The following is a 15,927-nucleotide window of genomic DNA, read 5'->3' on the forward strand; positions in this document are numbered from 1 at the left end:
ATGCTTTAATTTCGCGACAGAATTAGCGCATATGAAAATTACTGTAATGACAGTAAAACAGTTACTAAGAGTATCTACATTTTCTATTAAAACTCTCAACAGACTAGCTCACTAACTTCAGCCAGAAAACGTATTCTCGTTCAATCTGCACTATACTACTCCGTTATGTACTTAAAAAATGATACTTCACACCTACAACGCCTCAAAGTTCATTAGCCAATTCAAGCATCTTCATTGTCGAACATTTACATACAGCCATGTCTATCTCTTAAAACTATTACTATAGGCCTACTCATTTTTTACTTTCAATGTGGCGGATGTCCCCCACCTACCCGTGTGCATCCCTCACACCCGTTCCTTCGTTGCTAGTGTTTTTTCTGTATAAACCCAACAACAACACTCGTACGGTCTCAGATGTGGATAACCACAACAACAACACGTCAAACGGATCAGCATCTGCGCCTTCTTCCACCAAACCATTGAGCCTGGATATTCATTACTTCTGCTTTGAGTTGTTTCGTTCTTCGGCAAACTCTAGTAGCCAGGTAGACCATTAAAACTTAAAAGTTGACGAGAAATAGGACCAACTACATTAAAATACATGGATTATGGAATCGATACGCACACGTAGTCTCGAAGAAGAGAATGGGGAATTAGAACCTTCACCATCGGTTTCGTCCCTCCGTTCGCGATTTGAAGCTCTGTTGAGTGAGGGACAGAATGGTGAGCACCTTCATACTACTTCTGGGCCTGTTTCTGAAGCAGCAAGCAGTCGAGATCTGTCCAAGGACCCCCGGTTGCTCCGTTCAAAGTCTTTGGCACCTAAAAGAATGGATGGTCGGGTGAATGGACCTGATCCAAGTGTAACTATATCGCCTGTGCGTAAAAGCATCCCGGACGCGGAAAAACGACGCAGTTACTTTGAAATGGGAAGTCCCCACAGTGCGCGTTATGCGTCTCCGGCTTCTGCGTCATCAGAGGATGCAGATGATACTACTGTTAGAAGTGGACATAGTTCAAGCCCCAGTATTCATCTCGCGGCCCCTTCTGTTCCAGTTCACCGCATAAGGCCACCGGCTCCTCCACCACCTCGTCCAAAGCCAAAACCGAAGCCTAACTATGCAACAAAGCCTACAATAGCGCCTTCATTACCGTTAGCACCAAACACGCCGACTGCTCTTACTTCGTTGCCGGTGGCGCCAGCTTCTTCAACACTGTCTTTACCTCCCGAACCATCAGCCGCTCATACCGGCATAACTCCAGCTGTTCCCCCACGAACATCTACAGATCCATCCATTCGCGAACGCCTCGTAGAGAGTGTCGAGAATTCCAACACAGTTCACCCCATCAGTCATGTGTCTACGTCCGCTCCAGTCCAATCGTTTATGAAATCACAGGGACAGGCGGAACAAGAACAACCTGTTGTCCCTCCTGCACAGCACCAACAAGTTTCCGAAATCCCTAATACACCCGTTCGACAAGTCATAACAACGGAAAAACCCCGTACTTTACCTCGATTACCGCCGAACCCTCCCGTTCGCTTAAACCGTCCACGTTTGGTTTCGTCTCCCATTCCAAATACCTTGCCTTATCCACATTCTGAACCATTGAGTGCGCCTCTTGCTGCCCCGAAATTGCCTCCGCGAAATGCCGCACCTGCTGCCGCTCCACCCGTCCCTCCTCATTCTCCGTCCATTCCTACACATCCAGAGCCGCAGAGCCATTCAGTTTCAAACGTTTCTTTTCCTCGGCCCCCTATCCGCAAAAAAACAATTCCCTGCATCATCCCCCCCGCAATACCCAAAGAGAGGCTGAAAGAGAAGGCGAAAGAAAAAGCGAAAGAGAAGGCTGTTGAGACCTCCGCCAGTACGATTTCGGCTCCGTCTATAAATGCATCTACTTCATCTGGTGATAAGTTGTTAAAGGGAGAGTTCCCTGATGCTTCTTTGATGAGCCGCAAGGCTCCAATGTTTTTAAGAGGTTGTCATTCTATGTCTGCAGATTTTGATGCTCGCGTTTTTGCCGTCAATGGTACTTGTTTGGTCGTTGCTGGAATTGGTGCTCTTCGAGTTTTTAATACACTTACCGGGGAGTGTAAATGGCATTTACCTTTAAACACGGCAAAGGTTTCTTCTATCGTTTTTAAGCCATCGTATCAGAATCCGGAGGATGACGGACGCTTTGTTTGGGTAGGAACCAAAGATGGTTCTTTGTGGGAAGTGGATGTGCAGAACTTTCAAATTGTGTCCAAACGGTCGTCTGTACAGGCGAACATCACCTTCTTATTAGCTGTTGAGGATAGTATCTGGAGTCTGGATGATGATGGACACCTTTTTATTTGGCAATCAGACGAACTTGTGGGTCTCACTGTTCAAGGTGCTCCTAAATCGCTTCGCGTTGTTCCACACGCTCGACATGCGATGGCCATTGATGGAAAGTATATATGGATTGTTGTCGGAAAAAGCATTCATATTTTTGACGTATATGCAAGAAACTCCGAGGACTTCTCTGTTTTACCGGCTCCCATGTCTCCTCCAGGTTTGATCGGTGATATTACTTGTGGTGCATGTGTTCCCGCAATTGATGATTGTGTATATTATGGCCATGTGGATGGTAAAATATCTATATTCTCAAAAACTGAACACTGTTTTTTGGAGCTGATTACAAGCAGCTCGTTTTACCGCATCAGCTCATTAGTTGGCGTTGGTAATACATTGTGGGCTTCATATACCACTGGTATGATTTATGTTTTTGACGTAACGTCGAAACCTTGGCGGCTTCTTAAGAGTTGGCAAGGCCATAAAACTGGTCATAGTGGTGCTTCTACTATACTTGGATATGATCCGCATAGTCTTTGGAAGGCAAAGCGTCTTCAGGTGTTCAGTATGTCATCTCCTGTTCTGAAAGTTTGGGATGGTCTTATGATGACTGATTGGCTGTCAAACGAAATGCGAAGAAGGTTTTCGGATTATTGCGAATTTAGTCCAGTTTCTATTCTTATTTGCTCATGGAATGCGGGTGCCTGTAAGCCTTCGGAGCTTGATGAAACTGTTGAAGGAGCCAACTTCAGTGAAACATTATTAGAGGAGAACAACTTTCCTGAGATTGTTGTTTTTGGTTTTCAGGAGCTTGTAGACCTTGAGAACAAAAAGCTTACAGCTAAGAGTATACTTTCATCCAGCAATACGGCCAGCTCTCAAAACAATCTCTCTAATCAATATCGACTTTGGAGAGAAAAGTTAGAAACGGGAATGCGAAGAGCAGGCGGTAATAATGACTATCGATTACTGACCTGCGAAAGTCTTGTTGGATTATTTACTTGTGTTTTTGTTAAGTCTCATGATGAACAACGTATAAGATCGTTGCAGGCAACTACTGTGAAGACTGGTCTCGGTGGGTTGCACGGAAATAAGGGCGCCATTGTACTCAGCTTTGTGATGGATGACACTTCCTTCTGTATTGTAAATTGTCATCTCGCAGCCGGCCAAGCGAACAAGAATGCGAGAAACAACGATCTTGCAAGCATATTGGACAACGCAACACTGAATTCGGAACCGAATGAAACAAACCAATTTAAATTTGTTTGTTGGAGGGTGGCGATGGCTCCAAAATTTTGACCATGAAATATGTGTGCTACATGGTGACCTCAACTACCGAATTAATCTTATAAGGCCTAAAGTTTTGGACTATATTAAGAAAGGAAATCTTGATGCTTTACTTGAAAGTGACCAGTTACATTTGGAATTTAAGCGCAATGCAAATTTCAGACTACGGACGTTTGTGGAGCCCAAATTAACGTTTCCGCCCACATACAAGTATGATCTGCGTTCTGATACATACGATACTAGTGAGAAAAAAAGAGTTCCAGCTTGGTGCGATCGTGTATGTTACCGGGGAAATGAATACTGGATTTCAGCGAGCAATTACCGACGCTATGAAATTAAAACATCGGATCATAGACCCATTTCTGCTTTGTTACATGCTCAGGTAAAATTAGTCAACCCTAAAGAGCAGAGTATCGTGTGGGAAGAAGTCAAGGATGAATGGATTGTATATTCAGACTCTATCAGAAAAGATACCAAGTACGCGCTTATAACTGTGATACGCTTACTAACAATTACAGGACTGCATATGTAGCATCGTTGGCTAACGTTGGTTATGATACTGCTATTGAAATGCTTAACAAAACAGATTGGGATGTGGTTGAAGTTCTTAAGTCTCTTCAGACACCTTAATTACGTTTTATATTTCAGATGGCGTTGTATATGATGCGAATTAATGGTAGTCCAAGCGGTTTATAATAATGAAAATTTTAGCAAGTCAAGAAATATCATGAAATACATTTATGTCCGTTCTTTTTTTTATTTTTTTTATCCTTCCTTTTGTTTATGAATATTAAATCTCTCCTTGACGTCTAGCTGTTTCTTCTAACCATCTTGATAGAAGTAAGCTTCCGATTCTCCCAGGTCGTACTTTGAGGTGTTTGTCTTGAGTTAGTAGGCGCATGATTCGTTTTTGTAGAAAGGTATCGAGCATGCACCATGCTTGATCCAATTGCTTTAAATAGATATGCTGCTCTGCTGGTAAAGTCTCATCTGAAAGAAGGTTTGCAAGAATTCCATGAAGAGTGTCATGGGAAGCTTTCTTGACTGCCCCGTTTGTTCCAAGTTTCTTCAAAACTGGAACTCTAGTCACAGTGTCTTCTGATTTTTCCTTAGTAGAATATGACTGAGGACTCGCCGTGGAGCGAAGTGTATTATTTTTGGTTGTAGATGAGGTTGCCTTAACAGTTTTATCAAAAACTTGAGTATTTTCCTGAGGAGGACGAACAGTGCCAAAGTCCCAGTCTTCAAATTTGTCAATAGTTTCGGTAGCCCGAGATCTGATTGTGCTTTGTGGTGAATAAGTATCGGTTTCAGAAAAGGTATTTGTGTTGGTATGCTCAAGGTAATCCTGTCTTTTATCTAACAGTATATGTAACTCATGTATGCTTCCCGCGTTTTGCACAAACGGATGAGTTAATAGCTTTGCTGCCGACCACCGTGATGATGGAATGTGCTGCAAACAACAACTTAAAAAATCCCGTAACAAATCACTGAATTGAGTGCCTTTGAGAGTTGGTGGTTCAAGAATGGGGATTTTGAAGATCGCTTTCATTGGATGCATGTTTGAAAGCGGAGGAGCACCAATGGCCATCTCAATTACTGTAATTCCTAGAGACCAGATGTCGGCACTTTGGTCATAATCTGCCTGTTGAATTACCTCTGGAGCCATCCAGTACGGTGTTCCAACAAAGGTATGTCTTCTTGATGCAGCATTAGAAAGTTGAGCAGCTACGCCGAAATCGGCAAGTTTCACATGGCAATCTTCGGACATCAAGAGATTCGCAGCTTTAATATCTCGATGTATCTTATTCTGGGAATGTAGATAGCAAAGTCCATGAAGAATCTGTCTAGTAATAATGGCAATTTGAGCTTCGGAAAGCGGCTCAATTTTTAAGAAGCCTGCAACGGAACCGCCCTCCATATGCTCCATGAGGATCCAAAGGTGATAACCGTTTACGAAACAACCATAGTATCTAATAATATAGGGATTTTCACAAGCAGACAAGACTGCAACTTCTTGCTGAACTTCTGATATGTCATCCGTGCTGGCTTCTAAATCAATCTATGAGACTCTTGTAAGATTTATCGTTCATATTAAAGACATACCTGCTTTATTGCAACAATTCTGCCAGTACACAGCTCTTTAGCTTTCCATACTGTTCCGAAAGAACCAGTACCCAATTTTTCTTCTAACTCATATTCAGAAGCAGATAGAGAATATGGATGGTTTGTATCAAAAACCATTATGTTTTTCTAAATCGTCTGTATTGCTCTATGAGCTTTCGAATTTTAGAAAGAAATTATATGTATATATATCCAAGTAATAAATTATGATAATATTTCGTTTCTTTTTAGCGCTAAAAGAACCAACAAAACATTAAGAGCGCACTCCAAGAGTTAATTAAAAATATCAATACTCTTCAGGTTTCAGTTGAGTTGTTTTGTTCTAATTGTATTTTTTTCGAAAGTGAACGTTTCCTATCCAGCCTTGACGCTAGCTTTAACTAAATATACTTAAATTAAAAAAGAAAAGAGAAACTATTGTATTTAATGAGCACATCGCCAGCAAACGCAAGTGATACTATAGATATTCTCTATGAAATTAGCAACCTGCTTGGCGTAAATATTGATAAAAGCACACTTTCGTTGTGTATCAGTTTATGCGAAAACAACGTCCATCCAGAAGCCGTTGCGAGAATCATACAGGATATTCAGCACGCAGAACAAGCACAAATCAAAGAAGAAACTGTTTCGGGTGCGAGTGAAAATTAAAGCTCATTGTTATAATTCGTTTCTTTCACTATAATAAAAAAATGGAGAGCGCGGATTTGCTTAAGAAATGCATACCGCCCAATGTCACAGCAGATGTAATATTTGGAAAGAGTAGGGCATCTTACAATGTGATTCTATTGCTTCATGGTTTCGGCGATTCTAATCTCAGTTTCACAAATATGGCACACAGGCTCCATATTCCTTGGACAAGTTATATTTCACTACGTGCACCATACGTGCTTCCATTGGGAACAGATAATCCTGGAGGAAACTGGATGTGGGGAGAAGACGTCCATTTTGACCAAAATGGTGATGTCGATATGGAAGCCGATTTTTCAAAAAGTCTTGAATTGTTGGAACTTATAGTGAGCAAAATAGAATCTTCCTGCGAAATTCCCAGTAGACGGATATTTCTACTTGGTTTTGGGCAAGGAGGAATGGTAGCTTTAAAGTTTGCTGAAAAGTATGCTGAAGAACGGCACAAGTTACTAGGCGGGGTTATGAGTTTTGGTTCTTCGTTACCCTTAGCAATATCGTTACCTAAACGGCAGATAGATATTCCCATACTTGTCGCCGAGAAACAAACAGCGCAGGTCTGTACTATGTATGAAAAAAAACGGCTTCAACAAACATTCTCTTCTACAAAATTCGTGTGCTGGAATAGAAAGGACCGGACAGAAATGCCTTGCACTCCGGAAGAATGGTATAAGGTAATAGAATGGCTCAGCCAATTCCTTTACTCTCGTTCTGGCGTACCGGAAAATGCAATCTCATTAACAGACTAAGCTGTATCGTAAAATTTTAAGTCTCATAATAAATAAGATAAATCTGGGAGTTGTTTGAGAACGGAATCAACCGCTTCACTTTCATTATTGTTGGGAATTGTTCGCTCGGCAGACACGCTGCGAGAAGAAGTGCCCTTTTCAAGGACACTTAAATCAAAATTGGAAAAATCAAGTGATCGACCCAAACCATTATTTTCATTCTGTTTAGGAGTGTCAACGGATTGTGGTTCCGGACTTCCATTTGAATCATCCTGTGCTTGTTTCCAGTCACCCCAATCATCGTCAGAATTCACGGAAACGTTACATTCTGCATTGACATTTTCTTCGGGCCTCTGAACGGGTAAATGCAAATCCTGATCCAATGTCTCTGGACGCGCATTAGTTGGGAAAGTCTCACTTTGTTTTTGCATATGCAGATTATGTTCATCATCGTTAGTTGCGGAATCGGCAAGTGATATAGTGTTGCTTAGAAAGTCGTTCACTGCATCAACAGTATGTTTGAGAATAGAGTCACTTGATGACGGTTTTTTACTATTCGTTTTCGCCTTAGCACTCTGATCGTCTTCTTCAGGATGAGACACAGGTGATCGTTGTGTGTCAAAATCCGTTTGTAATTGCTTATTATGTTCACTCTCTTGATAATTGGCAGTATCAAGTTTTTCGTTTTGAGTTATCTGATTAAGTATGCTTTTATTTCTCCTTATGGAAGTAAAATTCTCATCTTCCGGAGAGAATGCTGTTGTCGGTGTAATGGCATGTGCTTTGTCAGGAGAAGTAGGTTGAATACTGTTTTTACTTCTTTGCCGTCGGAGACTTCGTCTTGCGCGTTTCAGCTCACTTTTATACGAGCTTGACCAGCAAAACACCGCTGTATTTTGTGATTTCTCAAAAAAATGTTCCTGACCCCAAGAAAGCATATGTTCCCGAAATAACTTTGTTAAAGCTCCCGTTCTGAGTTGTTGTATAGTCTTATTCTGGTTAAAAGGAGCAAACAACCGACAAAAAACATTCATTGTTGAGTCTGTGAGCTCATTATAGTTACCAATTCCTCGAATTAGTTGACTTGGCATTTTGTATGGCCCAAAGATTCTTGTTAACGAATTGTTTATTGAGCACTCATCAATAGGGTCTTGACGTTGTATCTCATTCTTCCAAGCTGCCGATTCTGATGTCAATTCTGGAGTCAAATCAGAGCTTATTAGTGTTTTTGTCCAGGCAGGAGTGTTCACAAAGTCAATTCCCCAACCATCAGTTGCCTCTTTCTCACTGCAATCGAGTGCTTCTAGTAATGATTTAAAGTCATCCATATATAGCCATTCTTCGGGTCATATAGACCATGTAATCTTATTGCAAACAGACGAAGAAAGAAAAAAAGACGTTTGGTAGGAAATCGAGAAAATTAATACAACGTTGAAACTTCACGAACGATGAGTTTGTCCAATGTGTCTGTAAAAAAATTACAAAATTTCTTAACAAATAGAATTTTTGTTGTACGGGATATTGCACACTGCTACGACTTTAAGAAAGACGTTATTGGAGTTTTCAACAAGGTACTCCAAACTTTAATTATAATTTACAGAAAAAGTAATGGTCATACTTTAACGTAACAGCGCTATTTACGTATTCTTGCTGAGACTTCAACACGGACAATCTCACACGCTGAGATACTAATGCGTTAAATTGCGTACCAAGGTGTTAACTGATATTATCATATTCCGTTAGAGGACGGTACGAGAGTATTTGTTTACCTGCACAGGGACACGCCTTCTCTGCTGCTATTTACAGTACACACATACACGAACTCTGTTGGCAGATGCAGAATCTTAGGCCGTTGCCTTGCATTGTTCGTGCTCTTTATGAATGGCGTGGAGAACGCTCAGGTATGTCTTTTTTGTTACTTCCGGAGTATGTAGCTAACATGCTTTTCAACAGGAGACCTGAGTCTCAATGAAGGTGATCTAGTTGAATGTCTAAGCTATGGAGACGGAAAATGGTGGATCGGTAGAAGTTTGGATGGAAACAGCCAAGGATTGTTTCCAAGTAATTTTGTTGACTTTGTGGATACAAAAGGAAGCTCACCTCAAATGATACCAAATGAAATACCAAGAAAAAGTCCAATTTCCGGATCAAGTCCTAGCTACGGTCGGTCTCGAAGGAACAGCAGTGCTCGGCCTTCCAGCAGAGCAGATTCCACATATAGCTTATCGACAAGCCCTCTCACTTCCTCTGCTACAGGCCCTATTTCGTCACCAATGAAGCTCTCCCAGGGATCTTTTCAATCTGGTTTACAACAAAGTAGCAGGAACAGCTTTTCCGACTCAAGACATTTGTTACCAACAAATTCAAATGCTTCCATCATGAATAAATCCCGTTCACGACATTCCAGTCGAGCTCCATCACCGGCATTCGTCAACTCCTCAGTTGACAGGGCCAAATTGTCTCCCAGTCCGATGCAAAGTGCTATGGAAGATGTCATGTCCTCTCTTAACAAAATGCATGTCCGTCGGAAGTCAGCTGCCTCTTCCATTTTAGGTGCTGATGCACGGTCTGTCATAACTGCCGATGTTGCTAGCATCATGAGCCGAACCCCTTCCCCTCGACCTGTTTCCCCGTCTATTCCAAATGCAACAGTTTCTTGGCAGAAAAACGCCAGTACAACCTCAGTTCGTCAAACGTCAAACAAGCCTCCACCTTTGCCCACGAAGGCGGCTACGACTGTTGCGGCTCTCGCAGCTGCTACCGCGGCAGCTGTTCCCTCTCCTGTACAGCCAATATCTGTTGCTCGCATGAATACCCGCACAAGTCAGAAATCCATGGCACGTTCTTCTGCTGAGTTTGTTCCGCATCACAGACGTTTTCAGAGTGCACCCGCACCTATTCCAAAACCGGTCTCAACTTTTGTACCATTAAGCAGGGTTGAAACAAACATATCTAGCCTGTCACCACCCGCACACGGATCGAACCAACGTCCGTCTAGTTCACAATCTTTTCGCAAACGAAGCACTGGGTTTTTTAAACAGGCTTTTAGAAAACTTTTGGGACGACACTCATCCAAGCGTATAGCGACATTTTCGTCTTCCAATTCGGATCCAGCTTTAGGAAGTTCGAGAGCAGCGATCGTTGAAAAAGCAAATCAGTCTACTACTCCAATACCCTCTCATACCCTTGAGGCTGCTCGAAGAGATTTACAACGTGTGGCTACTTATCAATCGGATGAACTATCCAAAAAACGCCAATTCGTTGTAGAAACATTGCGCATGCCTTCTTATCAACCATTCCGAGTACTGAATAACTGTGCAGGTAATGTGCTGGTAGACGGCGAGGCTATCGCTTTTAGTCATGGATTAGATACACGAAACATGAATTTTAGTCTTGTTGACAAGCAGGCACGATCTGTACAGATTTCTGATTCTTTTGTTAGTATCAAGAACTTAACGAGGACTTATCTTTGTAATGGATTGGACAACCCTATTTTTAAAATGCGTGCTATTTTTATCTTCGTTGCTGAACGTATTGAAATGGAAGAGCCAAATAATTCTTTTCTTCCTGTTCGATCCAGCAAACAAGTACTTGAAGAGTGTCGTGGTTCACCTTCTGAAATTGCACTATTAGTAAAAGACATGTGCAATTGCGTTGATATCTGGTGTGAAACCGTTCACGGTTTCCTGAAGTCTCCGGATAATCCATATTATGCTAAAGTCACCTCAATAAATCACACCTGGAATGTGGTGACAGTCGACGAAGAAGTTCGTTTGATTGACGCTTGTTTGGCAAACCCTATGCATCCGCATAGCGTTTTATCTACGCAGAATGCCGATGACTTTTATTTCTTGATGAAACCACATGAAAGTATTCACTTGCATGTACCAGAAAACCCTGATCAGCAGTTTCTGGAGCCTGATATTTTAGCTCCAATCGCTATGTCACTCCCTTACGTTTCATCCGTCTACTTTACTCTTGGCCTACAACTTTCTAGATATGACACGAGCTTATTGCATCTATATGGTTTACGGTGTCTTCAATTAGACATGCAGATACCTCCCGATGTTGAGTGTGTTGCGGACGTTGATTCGTCCATCAATTTCTCAAGAACCAAGGAAGCTGACGCAGGCAGTAAGTACGCTTTAACTCAGTCGTACTATTTAAATTCGTCAACTCGGATGGTTCGAATAAAGGCTGTTATGCCCTCCAATTGCAAAAATGCGGTGTTACGCATTTATGCCGGCAGGAAAGGTGCAACAAACACCACTAAGGCAAATGCCTATCCCATGGCAGTGTCAATTCCTTTCTTCCATACCGGTGAGAACTCGCCTTTTGAATTTGTTACGCGACATCCGGTTCTTCATGCACCTCCCGTCGATCTCTACATAGTAACTCCACAAAGTGGTTGGCTCTATGTCGGCGCTGAATACACATTCCGCATAAAGACCCATGCTGCAAATAATGCTCAAGTTCCCGCCGAGGTTCGTTTAGCAGTGCAAACACCAACCGGCAGGATTGTTCGTCTCCATTCGGAGAATGGTTATGAGCAAAACAAGCAGTTATACTTTACTCTTAGAATATCCGAAACTGGCGAGTACAGAGCACTTGTTTTGGGTGAAAAAATTGGACGCTGGATCGTTTTTGCAACGTGGAAAGCAATTTAATTAACGTTTTATTAATGCACCCTCACCCACTAAAAACTCTTTGCTCAGTGCTTACATAAGCAAGATCGTTCCCATTAATTCTGTTCAAGATACTTAGAGTTACGATGCCTAAATATATTTTTTGCATGTTAAAATTAGAAAGAATATAAACTAGAATGTGATATCCCATTTCTGGACGGTAGCATCACTTCCCATGGTAAATAACTCTGTTTTTGAAAGCCACTGCACTTGACTGGCACCAAGTGCATGAATGTTCTTCAGGCCGATATATTTCATAGGGCGTTCCACAGAGTAAATGTGGACATTCGTATCTAAAGAAGCAGTAGCTAAGTGTTTACAGTCGGGATGCCAGGCCATACTTGCAATTCTACCTGTATGGAATGCCCAACGAGAAGTAATTAGTTCATAAGTGTTTGCGTCGTACAGAACAACCTTTCCAGAAGAGTCACCACAGGCAAGGTACTTTCCATCAGGCGAGTACGACAAGCAAGTAATGGGATGTTGAGATTCTTTACATTTAGTGGTCTCACAAATTTCGTCGTTTTCTAAAGAATGAACGTAAACAACAGAATCCTAACAAATCAGTTAGTAAAGTACACAGACCTTATTAATGTGAAACATACGCTACCCCCAATACTAAACTCGTGTTTAGTGGGGTGTGCAGCAATGGCGCTAGGTTGGTAAACTGTTTTAGCGGTTGCCAATCTCTTGAAATTACGCAATATTTGAATATCCGCAACCGTTACAAGCACAATAGCCTTGTTTACTTCGCAGAGACCAACCGGTTGAAAACCAGTAGCGTAGACATCGCCAATAAAAGTGCGAGTGTTGGCGTCAATAGCACGTAGAGTGTCATCCATACCAATGGAAACAACGTTGTTTCCTACGTTAATCATTTGCATCACTTGATTAGTATGTGATGAGCCATCAAGCTCCTGAGCAAGTTGTTTTTCAATATCCCAGGACAGAATTTTACCATCGTAAGATGCCGTAAAAAGTTGGCTCTTGTCAGCTGAAAATGCAGATGCAGTAATCGAGCGTTGATGTCCAATGATGGATCGAATGGGATCATTACTGTCTGGCTTCAAGTAAGTCAAAGTTCCATCCATTGACACAGAAATAATGGTGTCGTTTGCCCAAACAATTCCAACTTGTTGCTTGTCCAAAGATGCCGTTTCTGAAAAGATCCACTCACGGACTAATTCACCAGAAGCGAAGTCCCAGAGTTTTACGGTATGATCAGCAGAAGCGGTAACAATCTGCGTTGAATCTGGGCTCCAAGAAACTGCAAAAATACTGCCCTTATGGGCATTAATTTCTTTACTGACATCACCAGTTTTGCCGTCGTACAAGAAAAGCTTTCCATCAGCACCCACGGATGCAAAGTAATCATCGTTAGGAGAATAGCGGACGTCAAAAACAAACTTTGTATGAGTACGAAGACTTCTGTTAAACTTGTACGGAACACCAAAGAAGAAATTTACTGACTGATCATCGGAGGCAGTTACAGCTCTAAGTGGGCGATTTTGTTTCATAGTAACTGCATTGATCACACTTGAATGGCCAAAAATCTATAAGTGTTATAACAGTAATTCCGTGTGAATGTTTTATTTTGCTGACATACCTCACCAATAGTGTTTCCCGTATCTGCCGAGAAGGCATGGCCGAACCTTTTTTGTGTAAGTTTGTCATGTTCCCTCATCAACTAATAGAACAAACCTTTCTTTTCCCTCGCCAACAGCAATGAGTCTTTGACTTTCACCATCTGAATGTAAGCATATGCCTCAGAAAAAAATAAGCTAGTCATACCCCAATCTACATCATGAATAGGACCGCTTAACACTTCAAATGAGCTTTTAAGAATATGTTCTTCTCCAACGCAATCCCAAATTCGAACATTTCCGTGAGCATCTACGCATTAAACATTAGTAAGCATGGACATTATTGGCACATTCTTGGGTTACCTCCTGAAGCAACGTAAAAGCCAGAAGGGCTGAATCTTGCTACTGTTGTGGCAGCAGTGTGACCTACATACTGAAAGCATTGGTCAGGATGTGCTACGTCTCTAAGAATAATAGATCTGTTGTTCTTATCCACTCTGTTAATATATAGCCTCAATTAGATGCAATTCTATTACTTACTGCATATGCAATTTTGTTCTCTTTAGGATGATAAGTGATGCGGCTCGTTCCTCCACGGACAGTTCGTGGAGCGGGTGCCCAGGTAGTAACGTGTGAATAAGACATGATATGTTTGTTGAAAATGGCAAAGCTAATGTGTGATTGTATAACCTTTGATTCGAGGAGCTGTTCAATGTGGGTATGAGGTAGTTAGTAAGACTTCACCTACGAAAGAAATGTGCCTCAAAAATGAGAAATGGTTTACTAATAATCATAATGAGTGATGCCTTTACAGACCTTTTCATTCTTTCATAGTTCTGTATAATGTTCGGCCTTCCAAATAATAAAAAATAAAAAAATAAAAAATGTCAGCAAAGATGATTTTGAGGTATCTAAGTGTAGATAATAAATTGCATTTGCAAGTGTTGTGTGACAATCAAAGTTAATATTCGTAAATTCAATAATGCTTAAGTTATGAATGCTTTTTCCTTTTATTTTTGTGCTGATTTGCGGTGTTTCTCAATAAATTAACGGCACTTTTGTCCCTCAAGGAGCGTGTATAACTCAATTGCTGGTACTTTGAATAGCTTTGGTGGAAATTGTCCTTGATAGCTTTCAGCATTTCCTTGACTTGCTGAGGAAAACTACCTTGTCGAATGACAGGATCTTTGGTATTTGAAAGCTTTGCTCGATCGAGTCTGCGAGTAACAAGTGCTTGGATTGCGGTAAACATAGTGCTAGGTATCCAATACAAAAAGACAGACTTTGAAGAATCCCATATAGGATTCCTGAGTTAGTAAATAGAAAACGGATATGATTTAGCACAACGTACGGATGGAACATGACACGTTATAAATGGCGTTAGTAAACAGAATAGTTGCATAAACGTTTGCATGTGTACAGAAGACGCAGCTGATGAAGTACCGAATCTTGCGTTTTCACGAAAGGAAAGAAATACAAGCAAGCCATTAAGCGTGGGCAGAATATAGTATGGATCATAGGTTGTCAAGTCTCTGAACCATAATAGACCGCCACTATTGAATCCTGCAATAGAGGCCTGTGACATTTTTCGAAGTCCGTAAAAAAAGCTAATAAACACTGTTGCCTGTATTATTGGAGAAATTGCTACCGTTAAGGGATTTATATTGTTAGATCGGTATATTTTTTGAATCGCATAAGCATTCTGAGTGACAGCGTACGTGTCGTTCTCCAGTTTTGCTGCTTTCATTGCATCCACATACTTTTTCACTCGGGGCTGAATATGTGATAATGCTCTAGCATTCTTCATAGACCGTAGTGTAAGTGGAAGCATTAAAGAGCGAATACCAATTGTAGTAAGAATGATTGAAGCCCACCAAGGAGCTCCCGAGATACAGTGGATGCCATTTACGGCATTCTGAATGAAAGCATATGGCCAGTAAGAATGTGATATGCCAGTACTATTTGAGGCAATAATATCTGCAGCCAAGTTGCTATGCACTAAATTGGTAGGTGCCGTTGACTGTAAACGGATTTGAGAAACTCGAAAACTTTGACCTCTGTATTTAATCCCCAGAGACAATTTATAAGGTCGTCCAACATGAAATCGATGCTGTTTAAGATAACGAAACATTCCAGGATCCAACATGCTTCAGACTGTCTAAAGTAACCATTCACATTAGAGTCATATTTATTTAATTGTAATTCTAAATATAGAGATCCATACTTGTGGTGTCAACAGAATGAATTTTTGTACAATTATCTTCTAGGTAACTGCTCTTTCCCAAATTAGTATTCACAAAAAGCCATAAGACTTATTTCTCAACACACAAACAGAAAATTGTATACCTAACAGGTTACTAATAAGCACATAACATACACGATAAAATATTTGAGCCTTAAAAAAAATGCAATTACAAGCACAAACTTTCAATGTCAAGTTCACGCGTTCGTGTTTTCATTTAGTACACGTCATTTGGTGGTGGTTGTGACTTGTATTGTAGGTTAGGGTAAAATCGAC

The 15,927-nt window shown here is 41.2% G+C and overlaps 7 protein-coding genes across 7 annotated transcripts; 3 read left to right on the top strand and 4 right to left on the bottom strand.

The window, feature by feature from the left end:
* The first annotated feature begins 178 nt into the window (after window positions 1-178).
* Window positions 179-4,493, top strand: SJAG_03375 (inositol polyphosphate phosphatase). The gene is made up of 3 exons (XM_002174490.2): window positions 179-3,581; window positions 3,697-4,082; window positions 4,124-4,493. Exons 1-3 carry the CDS (start codon window positions 609-611, stop codon window positions 4,233-4,235), a joined length of 3,471 nt encoding a protein of 1,156 aa, XP_002174526.2. The 5' UTR covers window positions 179-608; the 3' UTR covers window positions 4,236-4,493.
* On the bottom strand, window positions 4,075-6,111 carry SJAG_03376 (STE/STE20/YSK protein kinase Sid1). The gene is made up of 2 exons (XM_002174491.2): window positions 5,712-6,111; window positions 4,075-5,667 (listed from the first exon to the last, which is right to left on the bottom strand). The coding sequence occupies exons 1-2, from the start codon at window positions 5,847-5,849 to the stop codon at window positions 4,396-4,398; spliced, it is 1,410 nt and encodes a 469-aa protein (XP_002174527.1). The 5' UTR covers window positions 5,850-6,111; the 3' UTR covers window positions 4,075-4,395.
* On the bottom strand, window positions 6,061-8,855 carry SJAG_03378 (hypothetical protein). Its single transcript, XM_002174493.2, has one exon. It carries the CDS (start codon window positions 8,467-8,469, stop codon window positions 7,186-7,188), a length of 1,284 nt encoding a protein of 427 aa, XP_002174529.1. The 5' UTR covers window positions 8,470-8,855; the 3' UTR covers window positions 6,061-7,185.
* Window positions 6,079-8,596, top strand: SJAG_03377 (phospholipase). The gene has a single exon (XM_002174492.2). It carries the CDS (start codon window positions 6,419-6,421, stop codon window positions 7,160-7,162), a length of 744 nt encoding a protein of 247 aa, XP_002174528.1. The 5' UTR covers window positions 6,079-6,418; the 3' UTR covers window positions 7,163-8,596.
* A 94-nt stretch (window positions 8,856-8,949) lies between the features above and the next one.
* On the top strand, window positions 8,950-11,976 carry SJAG_03379 (cytokinesis protein Cyk3). Its single transcript, XM_002174494.2, has 2 exons — window positions 8,950-9,042; window positions 9,095-11,976. Exons 1-2 carry the CDS (start codon window positions 8,976-8,978, stop codon window positions 11,806-11,808), a joined length of 2,781 nt encoding a protein of 926 aa, XP_002174530.2. The 5' UTR covers window positions 8,950-8,975; the 3' UTR covers window positions 11,809-11,976.
* SJAG_03380 (actin cortical patch component Aip1) lies at window positions 11,830-14,239 on the bottom strand. Its single transcript, XM_002174495.2, has 7 exons — window positions 13,950-14,239; window positions 13,773-13,896; window positions 13,618-13,719; window positions 13,528-13,573; window positions 13,433-13,478; window positions 12,432-13,379; window positions 11,830-12,381 (listed from the first exon to the last, which is right to left on the bottom strand). Exons 1-7 carry the CDS (start codon window positions 14,052-14,054, stop codon window positions 11,959-11,961), a joined length of 1,794 nt encoding a protein of 597 aa, XP_002174531.1. The 5' UTR covers window positions 14,055-14,239; the 3' UTR covers window positions 11,830-11,958.
* Window positions 14,176-15,915, bottom strand: SJAG_05300 (inner membrane translocase Oxa101). Its single transcript, XM_002174496.2, has 3 exons — window positions 15,634-15,915; window positions 14,761-15,567; window positions 14,176-14,691 (listed from the first exon to the last, which is right to left on the bottom strand). The coding sequence occupies exons 2-3, from the start codon at window positions 15,553-15,555 to the stop codon at window positions 14,401-14,403; spliced, it is 1,086 nt and encodes a 361-aa protein (XP_002174532.1). The 5' UTR covers window positions 15,556-15,567; window positions 15,634-15,915; the 3' UTR covers window positions 14,176-14,400.
* Between the last annotated feature and the right edge of the window lie 12 nt (window positions 15,916-15,927).

The sequence above is a fragment of the Schizosaccharomyces japonicus genome, assembly GCF_000149845.2.
Source record: "Schizosaccharomyces japonicus yFS275 unplaced genomic scaffold supercont5.2, whole genome shotgun sequence".
Classification (NCBI taxonomy): domain Eukaryota; kingdom Fungi; phylum Ascomycota; class Schizosaccharomycetes; order Schizosaccharomycetales; family Schizosaccharomycetaceae; genus Schizosaccharomyces; species Schizosaccharomyces japonicus.

Excerpts from the sequence above, each read along its gene's own strand:
- SJAG_03375 (XM_002174490.2), top strand. The coding sequence starts at position 609 with ATGGAATCGATACGCACACGTAGTCTCGAAGAAGAGAATGGGGAATTA. Across the intron at positions 3,582-3,696 it reads AAACAAACCAATTTAAATTT|AAAGGAAATCTTGATGCTTT; the intron begins GTTTGTTGGAGG and ends GACTATATTAAG. Across the intron at positions 4,083-4,123 it reads TCTATCAGAAAAGATACCAA|GACTGCATATGTAGCATCGT; the intron begins GTACGCGCTTAT and ends TAACAATTACAG.
- SJAG_03376 (XM_002174491.2), bottom strand. The coding sequence starts at position 5,849 with ATGGTTTTTGATACAAACCATCCATATTCTCTATCTGCTTCTGAATAT. Across the intron at positions 5,668-5,711 it reads GAATTGTTGCAATAAAGCAG|ATTGATTTAGAAGCCAGCAC; the intron begins GTATGTCTTTAA and ends AGAGTCTCATAG.
- SJAG_03377 (XM_002174492.2), top strand. The coding sequence starts at position 6,419 with ATGGAGAGCGCGGATTTGCTTAAGAAATGCATACCGCCCAATGTCACA.
- SJAG_03378 (XM_002174493.2), bottom strand. The coding sequence starts at position 8,469 with ATGGATGACTTTAAATCATTACTAGAAGCACTCGATTGCAGTGAGAAA.
- SJAG_03379 (XM_002174494.2), top strand. The coding sequence starts at position 8,976 with ATGCAGAATCTTAGGCCGTTGCCTTGCATTGTTCGTGCTCTTTATGAA. Across the intron at positions 9,043-9,094 it reads ATGGCGTGGAGAACGCTCAG|GAGACCTGAGTCTCAATGAA; the intron begins GTATGTCTTTTT and ends GCTTTTCAACAG.
- SJAG_03380 (XM_002174495.2), bottom strand. The coding sequence starts at position 14,054 with ATGTCTTATTCACACGTTACTACCTGGGCACCCGCTCCACGAACTGTC. Across the intron at positions 13,897-13,949 it reads AGAACAAAATTGCATATGCA|AACAACAGATCTATTATTCT; the intron begins GTAAGTAATAGA and ends AGAGTGGATAAG. Across the intron at positions 13,479-13,527 it reads GTTGGCGAGGGAAAAGAAAG|GTTCGGCCATGCCTTCTCGG; the intron begins GTTTGTTCTATT and ends TACACAAAAAAG.
- SJAG_05300 (XM_002174496.2), bottom strand. The coding sequence starts at position 15,555 with ATGTTGGATCCTGGAATGTTTCGTTATCTTAAACAGCATCGATTTCAT. Across the intron at positions 14,692-14,760 it reads TAACGTGTCATGTTCCATCC|TCTGTCTTTTTGTATTGGAT; the intron begins GTACGTTGTGCT and ends GATTCTTCAAAG.